We start from the raw sequence: 20793 nt of genomic DNA on the forward strand, positions 1-20793 counted from the left end.
TCTGTTGGGGATTAGGGGCTAACAACTCCAGGAGAAGAAATATTTTCCCTGATTCTCCCAGAGTTTTGCAGAAAGTAGAGGTGAGCCATCACTTTACCAACTGGAATCCTAACCAAGAACAGAGAACAGAATTCAACACAGCTGAATAAGGGCAGGTCTCTCACACGGTCACATACAGGCCAGGCCTGGCATCTCAGGCAGCTTAAGTTTCTGAGAGAAACCAGGACCACGCCTCAGATTTCGATTCCTGCCACCTCACACAACCCAGGGACCCCTCGGGCTCTAGTCAAATACCAATAGGGCAGGAGAGTCGATGCAGACCTTGTCAGGGGCCTTTCGAATTCAGATCAGGCCATAGACTTGGCTGCATTGTGCCTCACAGATGATGGTTTGGGGTTTTTTGTTTGCTTATCTTTTTAATTATAGCAAGTCTAAATCAAGCAAATCTGTTTGAGTCATATTTTCAACAACATGAGCTCACCTGAGGCCTCTGGGTCACATTTTGGTAATTTTCACAATAAAAGGTAAAGGTAAAAAGGTAAAGGCCCTCCCGTTGATCGTCGATTTGCTCGAGCGGGCCCAGTAACGTCTCCATTGGAGACTTTGTTGTTACTGTGTCTGGCATATCGAATACTCTCGGTAGCTTGCCGGGCTCTCCGAGAGGGGCGGAGGAATCGAACTCGGGTCGGCCATGTTGGCCGCTTGTAAGGCGAACGCCCTACCCGCTGTGCTATCACTCCTATTCTAAAGATTTCCTTTATTATATTATTTTTGGTGATCTGGAATCAGTGATCTCTGATGCTTCTATTGTAATTTTCTGGATTCGTGTCCATATAAGAGAATAAACTTAAAGGATTAACATAGTGTATATTCTGACTGAACCACAGACTCTCAACTCTCTCCCTTCAACTCTGGTTTCATCATTCCCTGAGACATAATGCAGAAATTAGATCAATGAAATAACCCTGCAATAGCCCCAACTGTTCAAGTGAAAGTAAAAACCTCATGTCTCACTTTAAATCTAGAAATGAAACTAGAAATGAAATGATTTCAGCTTGCTGAGCAAGAAATGTTACAAAGCAAGATAGGGCAAAAGCCAGGTACTGTGTGCCAAAGAGCCATCCACATGAGAATACAAAGTATTCTGGAAGGAAATGAAAAATGCTGTTTCAGTGAGCACATGCAGGATAAGAAAGAGAAACAGATTTTTTGCTGATATGGAGAACGCTTTACTGGTCTGGCTCTAAGATCAAACTAGTCACAACATTGAATCTTAAATTCTCTGAGCAGAAAGCAAAGTTTGGAGCTGGCCAGAGCTCCAGTGAGTTCTCCATTAGATCTAGCTAAAGAAATTGATAAAAGTGGCTACAGCAAACAGCAGAGTTTCAATGCAACCTTATATTAGCAGACAAAACAGTTTTATATTGGAAGATGCAACTTCTTCTAGTACTTCCTAGCTGGAAGAGGTCAATGTCTGGCTTTCAGTCTTTGAAGGACTGGTCAACTCCTGTTCAGGGTTAATGAAACTAAGGACTTGAAGTTGAAATCAATGCTTATTTATGACTCTGAAGACTCTTGGGTCCTGAAGACCCAAGGTATTCTTAATCCATCTGCTTGTGCTCTATAAATGGAATCCCCCCCAAAGCCCAGAGACAACACATCTATTTATTATACAGTGTGCTAGTTATTTTAAGCCCACTGGTGATATCTGCTGCTCAGGGTGTGGGGGGGGGGGGGAAGATCTCTTTCAAAAGATTAATGATCATTAGCAATGCAACTGGTTTCCCAAGAGCTCTGATGGAGATGATTACAAGATTAATATTACAAGATTAATATTAGTTTCAAGCCTGCAAACACATTTATTCAGCAACCCCTGGATCGAAGAGTAATTCTTTTAAAACTCAAGTCTTAGTAATTAAGAAATAAATTTAATGGGAGGGGAACCATAGTACAGCAGGTAGGGTGCTTGCCTGGCATGCAATCAACCTGGGTTGGATCACCAGCACCCCAGATGGTTCCCTAGACCCCACCAGGAGTAAGCTGTGAGAACTGCTGAATATGACCCAAAATTTAAAATATATTTTATAATGCTATAGGGGCCTCAGTTATTTCCTTCATGAATCTAAGAAAATTGAAAACCTTTTGGAAAGGTTTCACCATGTTAGGTCCCAGTAGAACACTCATGATTCATGGGAGGAGCTCAATACCTCATTGAAGGAGTTTGGAAGAAGTTGATTCACCCCCTCACATGTTAGGGGTTCAAGACTCCCACAGAGGAATGAGCTACAGATGTGACACAGCCAGAGAACCAGCATTAGAAATGATGCCTGAAGGTACAGTCAAATGGCTGCAATATCTTGGGGAAACTTGAAAGGATGAGGGGTTGCTTCTTTGGGAAAAGCAAGTGGATTCTTTTTTGTTTTGTTTTGTTTTGTTTTGCTTTGTTTTGTTTTGTTTGAGACACGCACCCAGTGGTGCTCAGGACTTACTCCTGGATCTGTCCTTAGAGATCACCTGTGCTTGTGCTTAGGGGACAATATTGATTACTGGGGGTTGAATCCAGGTTGGCCTTGTGCAAGGCAAGCACCTTACCCACTGTGCTAAGTCTGCAGCCTAGAAAGTAGATTCTTGAGCTGGAAACTACTCCTGGTAAAGAGTCTATGAAAATTTTTGAAAATGGCAATAAAGGACTTAAACTGATACATGAGCTTAGTTGACAAAGCAGGAGCAGAGTTTGAGAGAACTGACCCCAATTTTTAAAGTTCTACTGTGGGTTCTTCTAATGCTCTCACATAGCATTGTGTGCTTCAGAGAAAGCTCTCAAAAAAAGGAAGAGTTCATTGATGCTGAAAACCTCATTGTTGTGTCAAGAAATTGCTAGTCACCTGAACCATAGGCAGCCACCTCCCTGATGGGTCAGCAGTCATCAGCAGGAAAGGGCAAGACCCACCAGCAGCAAAATGATTGATGACTCCTGAAGACTTAAATGATGGTCACCCTTGTTAGCAATGAAGTCTTTTATAATTTAGTATATATGACCTTTGAATTAATTTATTGAATTTTTTTTTCAGTGCTGGAGATTAAAACCAGGCTCTCATCAATCAAGGCAAGGACTGTACTGCTGAGCCACCCTCTCCGCCCTACACATTGTCTTCATAAAGAGATGCCTTTGCCTGTGCAATAGACCATACAGCAAAGACTGAACTTTTAAACACACCAGGAACTGAAAGCATGTGTGTGATTTGCTTGAATGTAATATTCACTTTATTGCAATAGTCTGGGGCCAAGCCCGTAGTATTTCTGAGGTGTGTCTGCACACAGGTTCTTGCCTTTCTCTTCCCTCCAGTGAGACAGAAAGAACAGAGAACTCCTATTGCAAAGACAGGGGTTGGGAGGCTCTGCCACCACTAGCACTAGGCATATATAGCCTCACTTTATCCTAATATGATGTTTTTTTACTCAACCTGAACACATGCATGCCTTTTGAGAATAGGTCAAAGAAAACTCTAGTTTTATCTTCTCATCTTTTCCATGAAGTGATAGCACTCTCTGTTTCTTCTTTCTTTTCATGTCAATTTAAAAATATATATTTATCACCTCCTCTGTGGTTTTCTGCTGGTTTCATATTACTGCCTCAGACTGGGCTCATGAATGTCAGAAGGCAAGTATCACTCCATCACTCCTGAGTGATGCAGACACAGAACACTGCTTTGAGAAGTCAGTTAACACAAATATCCTGCTCAGGACACCATCAACTGACCAGAGTGTAAGAGACACTAGGTTGAACTTCAGAGCACTTAATAAGCCTATAGATGCCACCTTGCATCCAGGAGGAGAGGGGCAATATGCAGTGCTTCATGAGCCTCTTATCCAAAGATCTATCACTCACAAGCATCACAGAGAGCCAGTGATCCCTAGATACTCCCAAATACACCAGTACCACTGCACTGCCCCAGCTGGAAAAACTACCCCTGGGGGAGGTATGTGGCCACACAACATTAGGGCCCAGACAGCTAGCATTCTATTGTACGCTCTCTGCCAGGCTCTGGAATCATTCCCAGGGAAGCAGAGCCAAAGGTATGCATGGAGTTCTGCTCACATATATACCCCCACTGCCTCCAGCATAGAACCTGCAACCCACAGAGACTGTAGATGGACAGATGCAAATGCCATAAAATGAGAATATTTCAAACCACTCAGCCAAACTTGAACAAAGGCCAGCTGAAGCAATTAAACACAGAGTTCTTCACTCTCATTGTTTTTTATTTTTAAATTTTCATGTTAAAGAAAAACCACCACTATTGATACAATTATAGAATTAAAATTGATTATGTAACAAAGGTGCAATATTAAAATCAATAGGTAATAGGGCTGGAGCGAAGCACAGTGGTAGGGCGTTTGCCTTGCACGCAGCCAACATGGCTGACCCAAGTTCAATTCCTCTGCCCCTCTCGGAGAGCCTGGCAAGCTACCGAGAGTATCTTGCTTGCACGGAAAAGCCTGGCAAGATACCCGTGATGTAGTCGATATGCCAAACACAGTAACAAAAAGTCTCATGATGGAGACGTTACTGGACCTGCTCGAGAAAATCGATGAACAACGGGAGGACTGTGACTGACTGATATGTAACAAAGGTGCAATATTAAAATCAATAGGTACTGAAAGACCACTTGATCACTTGACTTCCCGTTACACATTGACTTGCTCAAGTGGGCACCAGTAACATCTCCATTTGTCCCTGTCATGTGCTATTGTAGCCCAATGGCGTCTGTTCATTCTAGGAACAGGAAGAGCCTCAAATCAATCGTTCAGGGTCTTGACGAAGAAGTCTGACCATCTTGTAGGTCGGCGGCCACATAATCTTTTGATGTCTTGTGGAATCCAGTTGGTAATGGCTCTAGTTCAGCGGTCGTCTCCAACTCTCACTAAGTGACCAGCCTATCTGATTTTCAACGCTTTGGCAAATGAGACAGCGTCCGTGATTCTTGACCATTGATGGAGGTCAGAACTCCGAATTCTTTCTCTCATTTGAGTGAAACGTGATACTCCAAGCATAGCTCTTTCGATTCCTCTTTGAGAGACCTGAATAGAGTTCTCATCCTGTTTGCATAGGGCCCAGGTCTCTGAGGCGTATGTTAATGCAGGAAGAACAGTGGAATCCAAGAGATGTGCCCGGAGCCAGAGGTTCTTGATGAAGAACCTCTTAGCTCTTTCTTCGACGCTCTTGAAGGAGTTCCAAGTAGCTCTTTTCCTCCTGCACAACTCAGGTGCCAGGTCATTTGCCATGTTGAGTTCTCGACCTAACTGTTACATTTGGAGATGGTCGTTCCGTTGAGAGTGAATGGAACGTCAGGAACGAGACTGTTTCTCATAACAGAACCTGCAACCCACAGAGACGGTCTTTGTGAGATTCAGCTGCAGTCTGACCTTTCCACACTCACGGTCGAAGTTGGCCAGCATTTGTGCCACTTGGATAATGTTTGGTGTTATTAGAACGATGTCATCAGCAAAGTGGAGGTGGTGTAGTTGCGGACCATCTATCTTCACTCCCATTCCTTCCCATTCCAGTCATCGCATGATGTTCTTGAGGGTGGCACTGAAGAGTTTCGGTGAAATGGTATCACCCTGCCGAACCTCTCTCTTGACACCAATGATCATTTCTTTGTAGAATGGTGAGATCCTGGTAGTGAATCCGTAATACAGCTCACGGAGGATCCTGATACTTTTGAATGCCCTGATTGGCTAGGGCTTTGATAACCACTTTCGTCTCAACAGAATCAAAGGCCTTCTTTAAATCAATGAACGTTAGACAGAGTGGCATCTTGAACTCCCGAGAATCTTGAATCTCAATGAGCTTGGTTATCATGTGGATATGGTCGATGGTGCTGAATCCTTTTTGGAACCCGGCTTGCTCACATAGTTGTCTTTTATCTAGTGTTCTGCCAATCCTATTCAGGATGACTAGAGTGAACAGCTTGTAGATGACAGACAATAGGCAGATTGGGCGATAGTTGCCAATGTCGTGAATGTCTCTCCTTCTTGTATAGTATCCCGCCCGCACGGCAGAGCCTGGCAAACTATCCGTTGCATATTTGATATGCCAAAACCAGTAAATACATAAGTCTCATTCCCCTGACCAAAAGACCATTTATGTGAAAATTGTTATATCTGATTGCAGGGTCGATAAGTCCTTGTCCAAGAATTTATTAAACTGCTTATTACTTTAGAAGGTAACATGTGGCTACATATGTGGCCCCTTCACTTTCATCATTTTTTTTTATATATTTTTTTTGTCTTTTTGGGTCACAGCCGGTGATGCTCAGGGATTACTTCTGGCTCTGTACTCAGGAATTACTACTAGTGGTGCTCAGGGGACCATATGGGATGCTGGGGATCAAACCCGGGTTGGCCGCGTGCAATGCCCTACCTGCTGTATTATCATTTCTGCACCTCATCATTTCTTTAAAAAGCTTTCCAAATCTGACAAAGTGCTTGACCTTCCATGCCAAATAACAGCTGCAGCTCTCCCCTAACATACACCTAGATACGTAATGAGAGCTGCTGCTCAAATCCTGGGCACTGGCTCTTTCCAAGAAGTTTCTCACTCAATCCTCATACAATTCCTATAAGATTCTTATCTCCACTTAATAACACTGAAACTGAGGCTCGAAGAGGGGAGGTCTCTGCAAGGGACTGAGCAGTGAGTCATAGTCAGGCCTGCTCACTCCAAAGCCTGTTCTCATACTCCAAACTCCCCTCATTTTCCAGTAAAGCAGGAGAAAGGTTGTGTGGTGTCCAACACTGGCCTGGGGATGAGATGCCTGGTATTTGGAGAGAGCCTGCTTATAAAGACATTCCTGCTCCAGTCCCAAACCCTGGAGTCTGAGATAGCCCCACATGCTGTACCCATGAAGGACAGAGGGACTTACCCACTAGTTAACCACTTACTCCATTCAGGTTTGAATCCCTTCTCCACATTCTAAGTTTGAGTCATGTCTGGATCTTTTCTCAACTTTCCTCATTCTGGGCTGATGGGTCAGATATACCCAATGTTTCCAGTCTCCCTGGGTGACTCAGACTTCTGACTCTCTGTGATCTGGGGTCCCAGCTACCTGTCTGGACTCTTTATGGAGGTGCCAGGGAGACTATATGCAGTCCTAGCATGCCAGCCATCCTTCCCTACAGTTTGTCCTGCTGGACATAGGTGAGGTCTGAGATGGTAACAAGAAGAATGGCATTATCTACAGTGAGTTCTGGAAATTTTCAAACCAGTGAGGGATGGGACCATTGTGAGCTTTTGAGTCCCACATGTGCAGGGTAGTTAAAATATTAACAGAAATAGTGTAGCAGTTAGGGCACAGGGTTGAAATGCACCCATGCAGGTGGGATTCCCGGTACAATATGGTACCTGAAGCATTGCCAGGTGTAGCTTAGAGGCCCTCAGTCACACCAAGTGTGACCCTAGAGGTGCCCAGCCCTGCCCAGTGGCCCTGTGTCCCCAGCATCCCAGGATGAGAGCAGGTTCACATTCTCAAACCCTTGCATTGAACTGCTGGCTCAGCTGGCTAAGAATTTCTTCTAGTGGGGTTCCCAGGCCTTTGGAAGGGGCCCTCCTTTAAAATATGATAATTTAAATTCCTCTTGGCGTTTCTCGCACATTCATGGAGGTGCTGAACCAGTCGATCGTATTCCTCGTCAATGTTGTCAACAATGGCATCTTCCCATGCTGCCGCAATAGTACCAAAGAGTTCCCAGTTGGTGGCCATTCTGGGAGTTCTCTTTTTGAACTTTGCAGCCCTTTCTCCCCGCTCTGTGAAGTAGAATTTTGCACGAAGGAGACGGTGGTCCGATCCCGTTCGAAATTTTGGGACAACAGCGACATCAGTCAGGCAAAACCGTCGATTGAATATGATGTGGTCTATTTCGTTGTGGAATCGTCCACCGGGAGACTCCCATGTCCATCGTTTAGATTCTGCCTTCTGGAACTGTGAGTTACCATGAATGGTCTTGGTCGACATGATGAACTCAGACAGTCTCTCACCCTGTTCGTTCCATTCTAGGCCATGGGTCCCGATGTGAAGTTCTTCAGCTGATCTTCTAGGTCCTATCTTGGCATTAAAATCACCCACAATGATCTTGTAGAAGGTGTGGTCTTCTTTATAGAACTTCTCTAGCTCCATGTAGAACTTCTCGATTTCTCTTTCATCATAATGAGATGTTGGTGCGTAGACAACGAAGATAGAAACTGCAGGCAGTGAGCCACATCTATTCAAATGTAAACGTCCAATTCGGGTTGTTAGGCATTCGAATGAATCAATGCTCTTGGCCAAGTTCGTGTTGACAAGGACACCAACGCCTCCAACACCTCTTTTATCACATGTTCCGAAGAACAATTCTTCTCCAGTGTCGAAAACGGCCACAAAAAGTCGCCTATCTTCGAAAACTCTTGAGCTAATTCGCCAGTGTGGTTTGGCGCATGCCTCAGGCAACCGCAAGCTAATGTCCGAGCTCGCAAAGCAGTGCAGAGATGCGATCAAGGAAGACCTCAAAGAGAGAAGAGCAAAAGTACTGGTAGATGCGGCAGAAGCCGGGAAAAGTATTCGTAACACCCGCCTGTCCTTCGCCAACTACAAGACCAAGATGACTGCCCTCCGACGTCCTGATGGATCCATCACATCCTCCAGAACGGCAATGGAGAAGATTATCCATGACTTCTACTCAAATCTCTTCGATAGCCATGTCCACTTGCCGACATACCAAATTCCACAGGATGGGTATGTCGTTCCCAACGTTCTCCCTTCCGAAATCCGACACGCCATTTTGTCGGTAAAGAAACAAACAGCACCCGGCCCAGACAAGGTCAGACCTGAACACCTGAAGAACCTGCCATCAGTACTCATCAATACACTGGCTCGGCTCTTCACTCGCTACCTGTCTGAATGCAAGGTTCCGTCCCAATGGAAAACCAGCAGGACCGTACTACTGTTCAAGAAGGGAGACATCCATGACATTGGCAACTATCGCCCGATCTGCCTATTGTCTGTCATCTACAAGTTGTTCACTCGAGTCATCCTGAATAGGATTGGCAGAACACTAGATGAAGGACAACCATGCAAGCAAGCAGGGTTCCGCAAAGGATTCAGCACCATCGACCATATCCACACGATAACCAAGCTCATTGAGGTTTCTCGGGAGTTCAAGATGCCGCTCTGCTTAACGTTCATTGATTTAAAGAAGGCCTTTGATTCTGTTGAGACAGAAGCGGTCATTGAAGCCCTAGCCAATCAGGGCATTCAAGCCCAATACATCAGGATCCTCCGTGAGCTGTATTGCGGATTCACTACCAGGATCTCACCATTCTACAAAGAAGTGATCGTTGATGTCAAGAGAGGGGTGCGGCAGGGTGATACCATTTCACCGAAACTCTTCAGTGCCACCCTCGAGAACATCATGCGACGACTGGAATGGGAAGGAATGGGAGTGAAGATAGATGGTCGGCAACTACACCACCTCCGCTTTGCTGATGACATTGTTTTAATAACACCAAACATCAGCCAAGCGGCACAAATGCTGGCCGACTTTGACCGTGAGTGTGGAAAGGTAGGACTACAGCTGAATCTTACGAAGACAATGTTTATGAGAAACAGCCTTGTTCCTGACGCCCCATTCGCTCTCAATGGAACCACCATCTCCGAATGCAACAGCTATGTGTACCTAGGTCGAGAGGTCAACATGACAAATGACCTGGCACCCGAGCTGCGCAGGAGGAAGAGAGCGGCTTGGAACGCCTTCAAGAACGTCCAAGAAATAGCTAAGAGGACGAAGAACCTCCGGCTCCGGGCACATCTCTTTGATTCCACTGTTCTTCCTGCATTAACATATGCCTCAGAGACCTGGGCCCTACGCAAACAAGATGAGAACGCTATTCAGGTCTCCCAAAGAAGAATAGAAAGAGCTATGCTTGGAATATCACGTTTCACTCAAATGAGAGAACGAATCCGGAGTTCTGACATCCGTCGACGATCAAGGATCAGGGACGCTGTCTCATTTGCCAAGGTGTCGAAAATCAGATGGGCTGGTCACGTAATGAGATTTAAAGACGACCGTTGGACTAGAGCTGTTACTGATTGGATTCCACGGGATGTCAAGAGACCGCGTGGCCGCCCACCTACCAGATGGTCAGACTTCTTTGTCAAGATCATGAACGATCGGCTTGAGGCCCTTCATGTTCCCAGAGCGAACAGATGCCATTGGGCTACACTAGCACGCGACAGGGACAAATGGAGACGTTACTGGCGCCCGCTCGAGCAAATCGATGACTAACGGGAAGTTAAGTGATTAAGTGATTAAAATTTAAATTCCTATCTTCTCTTCACTTTAAAAATATGTGTTAGGGGCTGGAGAGATAGCACAGCAGGCAGGGCATTTGCCTTGCACATGGCAGACCCGGGTTCGATGCCCAGCATCCCATATGGTTCCCTGAGCACCGCCAGGAGTTATTCCTGAGTGCAGAGCCAGGAGTAACCCCTGTGCATCGCTGGGTGTGACCCAAAAAAGAAAAAAATATATATGTATAAATATTAAGTCACCATTTATAACTACTACAAGGCACAATGTGTATTTTAAAATCTGAAAGCAACATTAGGAAGCATGAACTGATATTCTTCACAGATAGAAGCTCAGAAGAGTTAGTACAATGCCCTCAGGTCACATAGCATAAACACTAAGGAGAAGAACTTAAAATTCAGAAGCACTGACCAATTCTAATGTCTAGATTTTCAACCTATCAGTGCAAAACTAGGAGAGGGTCTCTGCTTCTGCTCATCTTACCACCTCAGTAGTGATTATAATCATGAAAACAGAATGAAGTAAAAATCAGAATTGTGCAGTATTGGACTAATGGAAAGAGTCAGGCAATGCTAAGCCTAATTCCCAGTGGCACCCAGTTGGAGTGTGTGTACAGTTGAAAGTGTGTGGACTTGCACAAATTTCCTAGCCTCTCTGGAGTCATGCTTATCTCTCTATAAAATAACAATACTTGCAACAGGATTGTTATGAACAATCAAATATTGCTCCTGGCACATAATAATTGCTAAATAAACAACAGACATTCAACAAGAATTTATTAAGGACTAACAGTATGTCAACAGATGCCCCTAAAGAGAGGCCGAATGTTGATTGGCCTGTGTCACCTTTTTCCCATGTTGTGGCCCATCCCTAGAACCACCATTTAAAAGAAAAATCAGAATAATCAAGACTCACGGGATAAGAGCCTTTCTTGGAACTTTGATGTGATCATTTGGGTTGTAATAACCGGGTCCTGGGCCTGCAGTCATAATTTTAAGTCCACGGTCAGTCTTAGATTTAAAGCAAGATATTAACATCTTCGGTGACTGCTTCACCAGAGATTCATTGATGTCATATTGCCCTGAGCAGAAAAAAATGCATAATAGAATGAAAAACTCTTAGCAAAACAATATAATACTACTTTACACCTAGGAAGACATTTAATGACTCGAAGGTAACCAAGAGGCTCAGATGAAAGTGCTCCTGAAATAACTAAACCCAATTTTTCTTTAGCTATTTAGGGAGCAAAGGCTATGTGCTTCACATCAGTTATTCAACCCCATAGCAATCCATAAAAACGGTTTCCACTTCAGTTTAAAACAGACTCACAAATAGTAAATAATTTGCCCGAAGATATTTGTCTAACTAGAGACTAGTCTAGTTCTTTCTCTTTAAAGAATATTCATTCTTCCCCCAGACTAGATAGTTATGAGAGTTAAACAATTTCTTAGGTTCCTGGAACATAGTTGTTGTTTAGTAAATACATGCAACCAACAAGTATTTATTGAGCAGCTACTGGTGAGCCCAGGAGCATTTATTTCCAAAGTCCAAGTTTTTCCAAGAAGCTGTATCAAAATCTGACACAGATTAAAATCATGTTGACAGGGACTGGAGAGATAATACAGTAGAACGGTGCTTGCCTTGCATGCAGCTGACCCAGATTCAATCCCCGGTACTAAATATAGTTCCTAGCATTACCAGGAGTAATTCCTGTATGCAAAGCCAGGAGTTACCCCTTAAGAACTGCTGGGTGTAGCTAAAATCTGAAATAAAGTAAAATACTGTGACAGTACACAAGCCTTCAAGGAAAAAAAAAGAATGAGTTGAACCAGGGGAAGAGGTAGAGTTTCCCTCTAAATTGTCAGTAGCCGGAGCTGGAGTGATAGCACAGTGGGTGGGGCATTTGCCTTGCATGCCGCCGAACCGGGTTCAATTCCCAGCATCCCATATGGTCCCCCGAGCATCGCCAGGAGTAATTCCTGAGTGCAGAGCCAGGAGTAACCCCTGTGCACCGCCAGGTATGACCCAAAAAGCAAAAAAAATAAATAAATAAAATAAAATAAATAAATAGTCAGTAGCCCTGTGCAGGCATTCTGAAGTACTGAAGATATATGTGCTCCCTAGCATAAGGTGTATACCATGCAGTAGCCACAGCATAGAAATGATGAAAGTCCAAGTAAAAATGGGCACAGCTGTGGCCACAGTATTGTCCAATTTGGTAGAATGTCAGTCATGATGATGATATATACAAAACCATCAGGCCACATGGCAATGTTTTGGAAATGACGGTGAATGTGGGACTTAGGAGCTTGCTCAAAGGCCTTGAGTGTGTGCTTTTGCATGTAAAAGTCCTAGTTTTTTTTTTTATTTGGTTTTTGTTTGGGGGCCATACCTGGTGGTTATCAGGGATTACTCCTGGCTCTGTGCTCAGAAGTCACTCCTGACAGGGTCCCGAAAACCATATGGGGTACTGGGGATTAAACCCTGGTTGGCTGCTTGCAAGGAAAGCACCTTAACCCCTGTACTCTCTCTCCAGACCCAAAAGCTCTGGGTTTGATTCCCAACACTTCATGGTCCATGGAAGGAAGGAAGGAAGGAAGGAAGGAAGGAAGGAAGGAAGGAAGGAAGGAAGGAAGGAAGGAAGGAAGGAAGGACATAAAGCCTGAAAGTCTATATATACTCTGATGACATCTATGCAAACTAGAAGGAAATATGAATAAAAATATGAAGAACCCAAAAAAGTGGAAAGAATTTTGTCAGTGATATCTGTGAGTGGGGAAAATAGTTCATATTTCATCAAAATAAAATGTACTTCTCTAAAGCAAAAGTACTGAGAACAAAAGTCTGGAATATATTGGCAAGACTGTACTGAAAGGGGGAACAGCTGCCTTAGAGAAGCAGAAAGAGAAATTATCCGTGTGCTGAAGAGCAATTTGGCCATAAATGTAAAACTCTTGAAATATTTTATATACCGTTTGTCTTAGTAACTTTAAGCAAATTACATAAGAAAATAATCTGGATTGGGCTGAAGCGATAGCACAGCGGGTAGGGCGTTTGCCTTGCACGCGGCTGACCGGGTTTAATTCCTCTGCCCCTCTTGGAGAGCCTGCAAGTTACCGAGAGTATCTTGTCTGCTCAGCAGAGCCTGGCAAGCTCCCAGTGGTGCATTCAATATACCAAAAACAGTAACAACAAGTCTCACAATGGAGACATTACTGGTGCCCGTTTGAGCAAATTGATGAACAACGGGAGGACAGTGCTATAGTGCTATACGTTAAGCCATGAGCAACAAATGAAAACCACTCTACATTATGTATATTAGTCCTTCATTCAAAATGACCTAACTTTCCTCCAAGAGGGCATCTATCCCTTCCTTATGGTGCTACCACACAAGGGAATACTATGCATTCATTAAAGAAATGTTCTAGAAGGACTTTCATCACACTAAAAGGTATTTCAAAAAATAAATAAAAAATAATTCAATATATGCCAACATTTTTCTTAAAGCAGATGCCCAGCTAGTGGCATTTCTAAATTTTATTTTGTTTTGTGTTTTTTATTTTTGGGTCACACTTAGCAGTGCTCAGGGCTTACTCCTGGCTCTGTGTTCAGGGATCACTTCTGGTGGGCTTGGGGGACTCTCTATGGTACTGGGGGTCAAACCCAGGTTAGCCTCATGTAAGGCATGTTCCCTATTGTACTATTTCTCCGGCCCCCATATTTCTAATACTGGTCTGTATCTCTCATATTACCTTTGCTACTTTACACACACACACACACACACACACACACACACCACAAGCACAATTTCCCCTCTGCTTTAAAAAATGGGTAAAGCAATGCTTGATCATAAAACACTTTAAATCAGAAACAAGGGGAAAAGGCATTCAATCTCCCATTCACCAGAGAAAATCAAGGTTAATATTCCCATATATTTACTTCCTCCCTTTCCTGAGTGTAGTTAGTTGTTTTGATTTCACAGTGTAGAATTCACAGTGTGGGTTCCGTTCTATAACCCACAATTTTCAAGTGACAATTTAATAGAGGCATCTCCCCATGTTCTAATAACCTTATTTATTTATTTCATTACTGTGGGGACCACACCTGGTAGGGCTGGAGGTGGGGGTCATGTGCTTCCGGGGAAGGAACCCAGGGCTCACACATGAAAGGTATGTGCTCGACCACTTGAGCCACATGCCTGGGCCCAACCCTTGTTTTTTCTTTCATTGGCATGTCTAAATTTAGAAAATCCAACCAGCACATGTAAAAAGTGAGTGTTTGACTAAGAATGGACTGTAGGCCTGACCTGGCACTTGGCAACTGAGTCGGGTCACTCAGGGCTTTTGGAATACAGTAGGGAGGCCAACTACTGTCGCAAAACCCACAAATCTGGCAAAACCCACAGGATTATTCCTGAGAGGTGAGAGCAGCTTGTTTCCAGCTGAGGGACAGTGTCCCTAGGCACTGGCTTCCGGGACAAGTCAAGAGTAACAAGGGTAACTGAAAGTACCAGACATCAAATCCCCTAGGCCTGGATTCAAATCCAGCTAAGGAACCTTGGGCAAGTTATCTGCCTTCTCTGTATCACTTTCATATGTAAAATGTATAATAATAATAATAATAATAGCTCACACTGAGCTCATAAATGTGATGGCATAGAACACAGTAAAAACTTAACCTGTACTAGTGCCTTGCCCCCTCCCACTCTGATATAAGGAGCTGGGCTCCTCAGGACCCTGCCAGCAGGAAGGGGCACATGTGGCTTGCTGTGAGGGAGCCACATCCCTGGGCTCACAGGCAGGGCCTCTGGCCAAACCTCAGGGATGCTGGCTTTGTTCTCCTGTATAAACAAACAAGGTGGGGTTTTGCCCATAGATGATGCAAGGCAGGGGAGCTTTAGCTGGGGCTTAGCCTCCTAATTAGGGCTGGTTTTGTTATTCAGCTTCAGACTGATCTTCTCAACTTTAATCTGGATTTGCTGAAATCTGACATGCACTGCAATTTTATCCACATGCCTCCTCCAAGAGGCGTGATTAAGTGGCAAACCTTGATGGCCTTTACCTCTGGCCTTTACCTCTTGGCTCTGGGACCCACGGCTCCCCCAGGGGATCTTGGAGACCTATTAGAGAAGGTCTAATATAGTGAGCACAGTGTTTCCACATCCTTCTAGAAATTTCTCTAAGGCTGGAAGCAGTGGAGAAGATTTGAGGCCTGCAACACCTCCTCTCACACCCAGGAGGCAAGTGTTTATATCATCCTGAATCCTCGCAATTGCAGGATTATTTATACGATAAAATGACATGGGGTGGGGACGGTGGGGTGGGGGTCTGCAGTGTCCTCAGTCAGACCCCTCTAGCCTAGGTCTATTGTTGATTAGCCTCAAGATGCTGAAGCGGTCACTATGACTCATCGGAAAACAGGACTGTGAGCATGGTCCTGTGAGGAGAGGGGGTGGATGCCATGGAAACACTTAGGCCAGAGTAGGGCTTCAAAAATGGAACTATCTGCCATCATTTGGTGGCAAGGTGATGATGAGAAGGGAAACTACAGTGGTGAGTGTGAGAATCTGGCAGAGTGTGGCACCTTCTGTCCCCCAGTGGTCTAAGGGCACCATGGGGAGATGACAACACATTTCTGATGTGAGAAGCAACATCCAACTTGGCAGCCTGAAGCAGATGTGCTCAGAACAAAAGGGAGCCCAAGACTGGGGCACCATTTCCAGACCCAACCATTTGGCCTTTGCAGAGGAGAGCAGGTCTCCCAACCAATGCCTACTGCCACTGCTCCATTCCCAAAGCCTAAGGGACTCCCTCAGAAGGAACACATATCCGTAGATCAGATCTGGCACATTGACCTTTCAGTCAAGTGCAGAGTAGCCACTTACCTGGGGCAGGTCCTGATCCAGGACTCCTGAAAAATTCTCTTTTCGTTTTTGACATAAACCCAGCTCGGGCACAGACATTGTTGTTCTGCTTACAAATAGTGATGGAGGTCTGCAGGGGGAGAAAAAGAAGCGTGTTATGCTCCATGCCGACCTGCCTTTGACATTGTGTCTTTGAGTAACAAATTTGGGTTAAAAAAATCAAATTTATGGCCAAAGAAGATTTCCCCAAACGTTGAAGCATATGCTTTGCATGGGGGAGCACAGAGTTTGATCCCCTACACCATGCAGTTCCCCAAGCAGTTCTGAGAGTGGTCTCTGAACAGTGTTGAGCATAGTCTGCAAAGGAAAAGAAATAAACCTGTCTGCATCAACACAGCAGAAAGGGCTACAGCAATTGTGCCCTTCTAACCACTTGCTTGCATGGTAGCGGAGTGCTTGACCTCCAGTAGCTGTCTGGGGACCCAACATGGCACTGAGACCAGTGTCCAAAGAACTCTGAGCACAGAGCATGTGATTCTGCACAAACTTTTGATGCCTCCAAGTGGAGTTTTCTCTCCTGTAAAGATAAATCAGGTACTGGAGCAATAGTACAGCAGGTAGGACATTTGCCTTGCACATGGCTGACCCAGGTTCGATCCCTGGCATCCCATACGGTCCCCCATGAGTGATTCCTGAGAGCAGAGTCAGGAGTAACCCCTGAGCATTTCCAGATGTGACCCCCCCCAAAAAAAACAAACAAAATGAATCAGCTAACTCCTGCCGATTGAAGGCACATGGTAGAGTGGGCATTAGAAATCACTGACAGGACAGTGTTATTTTTGAAGTGTGTAATACTACACATACAAATTCTTCTTCTTCTTCTTCTTCTTCTTATTATTATTATTATTGTTGTTATTGTTGTTATTATTATTATTGTTGTTATTATTATTATTATTATTCCTTTGGAGGGGCAGTGCTCAGGGCTTACTCCTGGCTCTGTGCTCAGGGATCTCTCCTCATGGTGCTTGCAGGACCATGTATGGTGCTTTGATTAGAACTCGGGTCAGCTCTTTGTAATGCAAGCACCTTAACCCCTGTACTATCAGGCCCCTAATTTTTATAATCCTTCCTGGACACAATTCTACATATCCTCATCTATTTATTCCACATATCCCCACCCTGATTTCTTGCTATTTAAACAATCCTTCTATAATCGCAGGATTTGGAACATGACAGGGATTCGTGTAATTTAGGATTATGATCAGATTCATCAGCAAACTCTTGTCTCGACTTGTCTCGACTGACCAGAATGAAGAAGTTTACTTGATCCATATAACATACCTTTGAAAGTGTCCAGTGTGTTTAGAACTCAAAGTAACAGGGTTAAAAAATAAACAAAAACTGAGATTGTTAGTATGTTACACATGAATCATAAATATTTTAGATGCCAATTTCGGTCTCTGGTATTTATTAGATCAAAGATGTAATAAAAATTGTCCCAGCAATGGCTGGAAATATTTACTGAATGAGTGAAACTATTTGCCAGGGCCAAGATAGTTTGATTTTCTGTGATACCCCTTTGTCAAAAAAAAACGTTCTGAAGAAATGCAGATGGCATTTTGATTTTGTGTTTACAAAGGCGGAGGAATTTAGCTTTTCCCAGGGTCCTAAATGACTAGACTGCATGCAGAGAGGGCAAACAAAAAAGATCAGATGGAGCAGACTAATTACTGGACAGAGGGAGAGGAGCCAGGTTGCCGGAGAGGAAGTAATAACACGGTACCACGGAAAAGCATTCGAACGGAGAAGTGAGGATCTTGGTGAGCGAAGGCACACAAAGGCCCTGACAGACCTCAATGCAGAGTGTGGCTAACAGGATTAGCATGCTTCTACTCCTCGACAGTTGACTCAACCATTGTTCTCTGGGTCTGAAAAAGAGCCCCCTGTAGACAAAACAGTATTTCAGCTTTATTCCTCACCCAGACAGAAAAGCAATGAGAAAAAAAGTTGGGGGGAGCATTTTGTATATTCTGAGTGTGTGGAAGGTTTCACTGTGAGACGAACAAACTAGTCAGCTCCTCTGGCAGGTTAGAGAATAATGAAGCAGATTTATTGTGCACACACGAGGGAAAAACAATCCAAGACAGAGTTCAGCAGAGAATGCTCATGCCTAGTGGAGAATGGTGTAATCCTTGCAGGGAGGAAAAGAATGTGCCAGACATTGCACCTGGATTTTGATGGTGGTTTGCTTTGAAAGCAAAGTATTGAGGACTTCTAGTTGCTAGATTGTACTTTGCGATGAACGTTATTAGTTTTATTTATTTATTTTTTTTATAATTTATTTCTTTATTGAATCACTGTGGGAAAAGTTACAGAGCTTTCGGGTTTAGGTCTCAGTCATGTAAGTATCAAACACATTTCCCTTTACCAATACTTATTTTTAACCATGAACCCCAATAGAACCCCACCTCCCACCCCTCCCAATTCCTGTGAGGCAGATGAGTTCTAGTTAATACTCTATCTACTTTGACTAGATACATTGTTTCGATAGAAGATGCACAATTATTGTTTAGAGTTTACGACCCCCCCCAATCAGATATGCTGAAACAGTGTTGTGAAATGGTTTGCTTTCTACAGCTTGGTTTAAGAATAAAATGATGTTGCGCGGCCGCAATAGCGGCCGCGTGGTTTTGGATTTCTGCTGTTTTACTTATTAACCCTGGAAGTATTTCTATTAAAAGTTAGATAGTTAAGAGATTGGTTTCTGTGCTCTGGAGTCTGTGTGCTCTGTGCCGGAGAGCCGCTCGTGAGGGGCAGCTGGTGACCTCGGTCGGGCGTGAAGGACGGCCCAGAACGCCCCCCTTCCCATGAGGCCCCTGCCGCCCCCCGCCCCCAGCTCAAACCTGCTGTCCACAAGGCTCCCGTGCGGCCGCCATCTTTCTTTCCAGAGAGGAGCGGGCGGCGAGACGTTATTAGTTTTAGAGCCAACAATAATGAAGAGGGAAACACGTGCTCTAAAACAGATCTCTTGGTTGGAGAACAGAGGACTTGAGAAATGGTCATTTCGAGATGAATACATGAATATGCCTGGGGATTTATTCCTATGATGCTGCAGCCTGCGTACTGCATTCTAGGACGGCACTCAAGCTCTGAAGATATGAGTCTGGGGAGCAGAGCAGAGAGGGGGGATGCACTAAGTGCAAATCTTTGGCTACAAAAGCAGGAGGACACAGAGGTGTAGTCACCTCAGGAAAGACAGTGCCTGTGACCACTTCCCAAGTGCCCTGACCCTCTCCCAGGGATAGCAAACGTGCGGTGGCCAAGAGTCTCCTTTATGGCTTTATTTTTGAAGAGAGAGGGCACAACTGGTGATGCTCAGAGGATACTCATGGCTCTGCACTAAGGAATTACTCCTGGAAGTGCTGGGGGGACCAAATCGGGTACGGGGAATTGAACACAGGTTAGCCACATGAAAAGCAAGCACCTGGAACCTGTATTACCATTCTAGCCCCAGAGTCACCCTTATGGCTTTCTTGGACCAGGCATGTTAGGAGAAGGTTCTAATTGATTTTCCAAAACCCACTTGCCCCACACTACAGCCCATTCTAATAGAATAGCTACTAGGAGCTTTTCTTTCTTTCTTTTTTTTTTTTTAAAAAAGTGTTTCAGATGACATCACCTACACTTTCAAGTCTACTCTCCCCTTCCTTCCCCAAAAACTTCCCAGTGAGTATGTAGCACTGTAGCATTGTCCTCCCGTTGTTCATTGATTTGCTCGAGCAGGCACCAGTAACATCTCCATTGTGAGACTTGTTACTGTTTTTGGCATATCCATAGGGAGCTTGCCAGGCTCTGCCGGGTGGGCAGATACTCTCGGTAGCTTGCTGGGCTCTCCGAGATGGGGTGGAAAAATCAAACTCGAGGTCAGCCACATGCAAGGCAAACACCCTACCTGCTGTTCTATCACTACAGCCCTGCGCATACACACACCCCCAAAACCCACAAAAACCCCTGATTCCATTTTCTGTTCTTGCCAAATAGGGGGAGGAACTTTGAAACTCAAACTTGGTGGTGTTCACGTTGGCAAAACTCTCAGGAAATTGAATCTCAATGGAGCCTTCAATAAGATTGATGTCGGCGAGCCCCACTGGTGGCTCATGTGAAGTGAGGAGGAGAAGATGGTCACTTTCTCCCCATCCTCCTCTGCCACCCAGGACCCAGGGTTACTGGGTTCTTGTCTCGCTTGCAGAAAAGAATTTCAGTGAAGTAAAACAGATTTTATTAGGAGGGTTTTTGAAGGGAAGGAGGGAAAGAAAGTAGGAGAGAGTGGAGAGTAAGAGAGACAGAGTAAGGCATTCAAGAGAGAATGCAGGCTTCTCCAAGGGCGTTGAGAGCCCCTGTACACAGCCCTGCATTAGATAGGAGAGCATAAAAGTACACATCTCAAGAGGGGAGATGTGGGCAATATATGTGCTCAGGCACTTGACCACGAGGACGCAAGCAGCACATGGGCTCACAAGCAGCACATGGGTTCGGGCAGCATATGAGCGCATATGCTGCCCAGTAAGTATACAGTGGATAAA

At 44.6% G+C, this 20793-nt stretch overlaps 1 protein-coding gene across 1 annotated transcript in view; it reads right to left on the reverse strand.

The window, feature by feature from the left end:
* Window positions 1–20793, reverse strand: part of STPG1 (sperm tail PG-rich repeat containing 1) — a 57317-nt gene that overhangs the window by 8588 nt on the left and 27936 nt on the right. The window contains exons 7-8 of the mRNA XM_056122741.1: window positions 16232–16340; window positions 11263–11428 (exon numbers count right to left, since the gene is read on the reverse strand). Of these exons, the coding sequence (XP_055978716.1) occupies window positions 11263–11428; window positions 16232–16340 (275 nt within the window). The remainder of the gene's footprint in view (window positions 1–11262; window positions 11429–16231; window positions 16341–20793) is intronic.

This window comes from Sorex fumeus, unplaced genomic scaffold, assembly GCF_029834395.1.
Source record: "Sorex fumeus unplaced genomic scaffold, SorFum_2.1 ptg000047l, whole genome shotgun sequence".
NCBI classification, from domain to species: Eukaryota; Metazoa; Chordata; class Mammalia; order Eulipotyphla; family Soricidae; genus Sorex; species Sorex fumeus.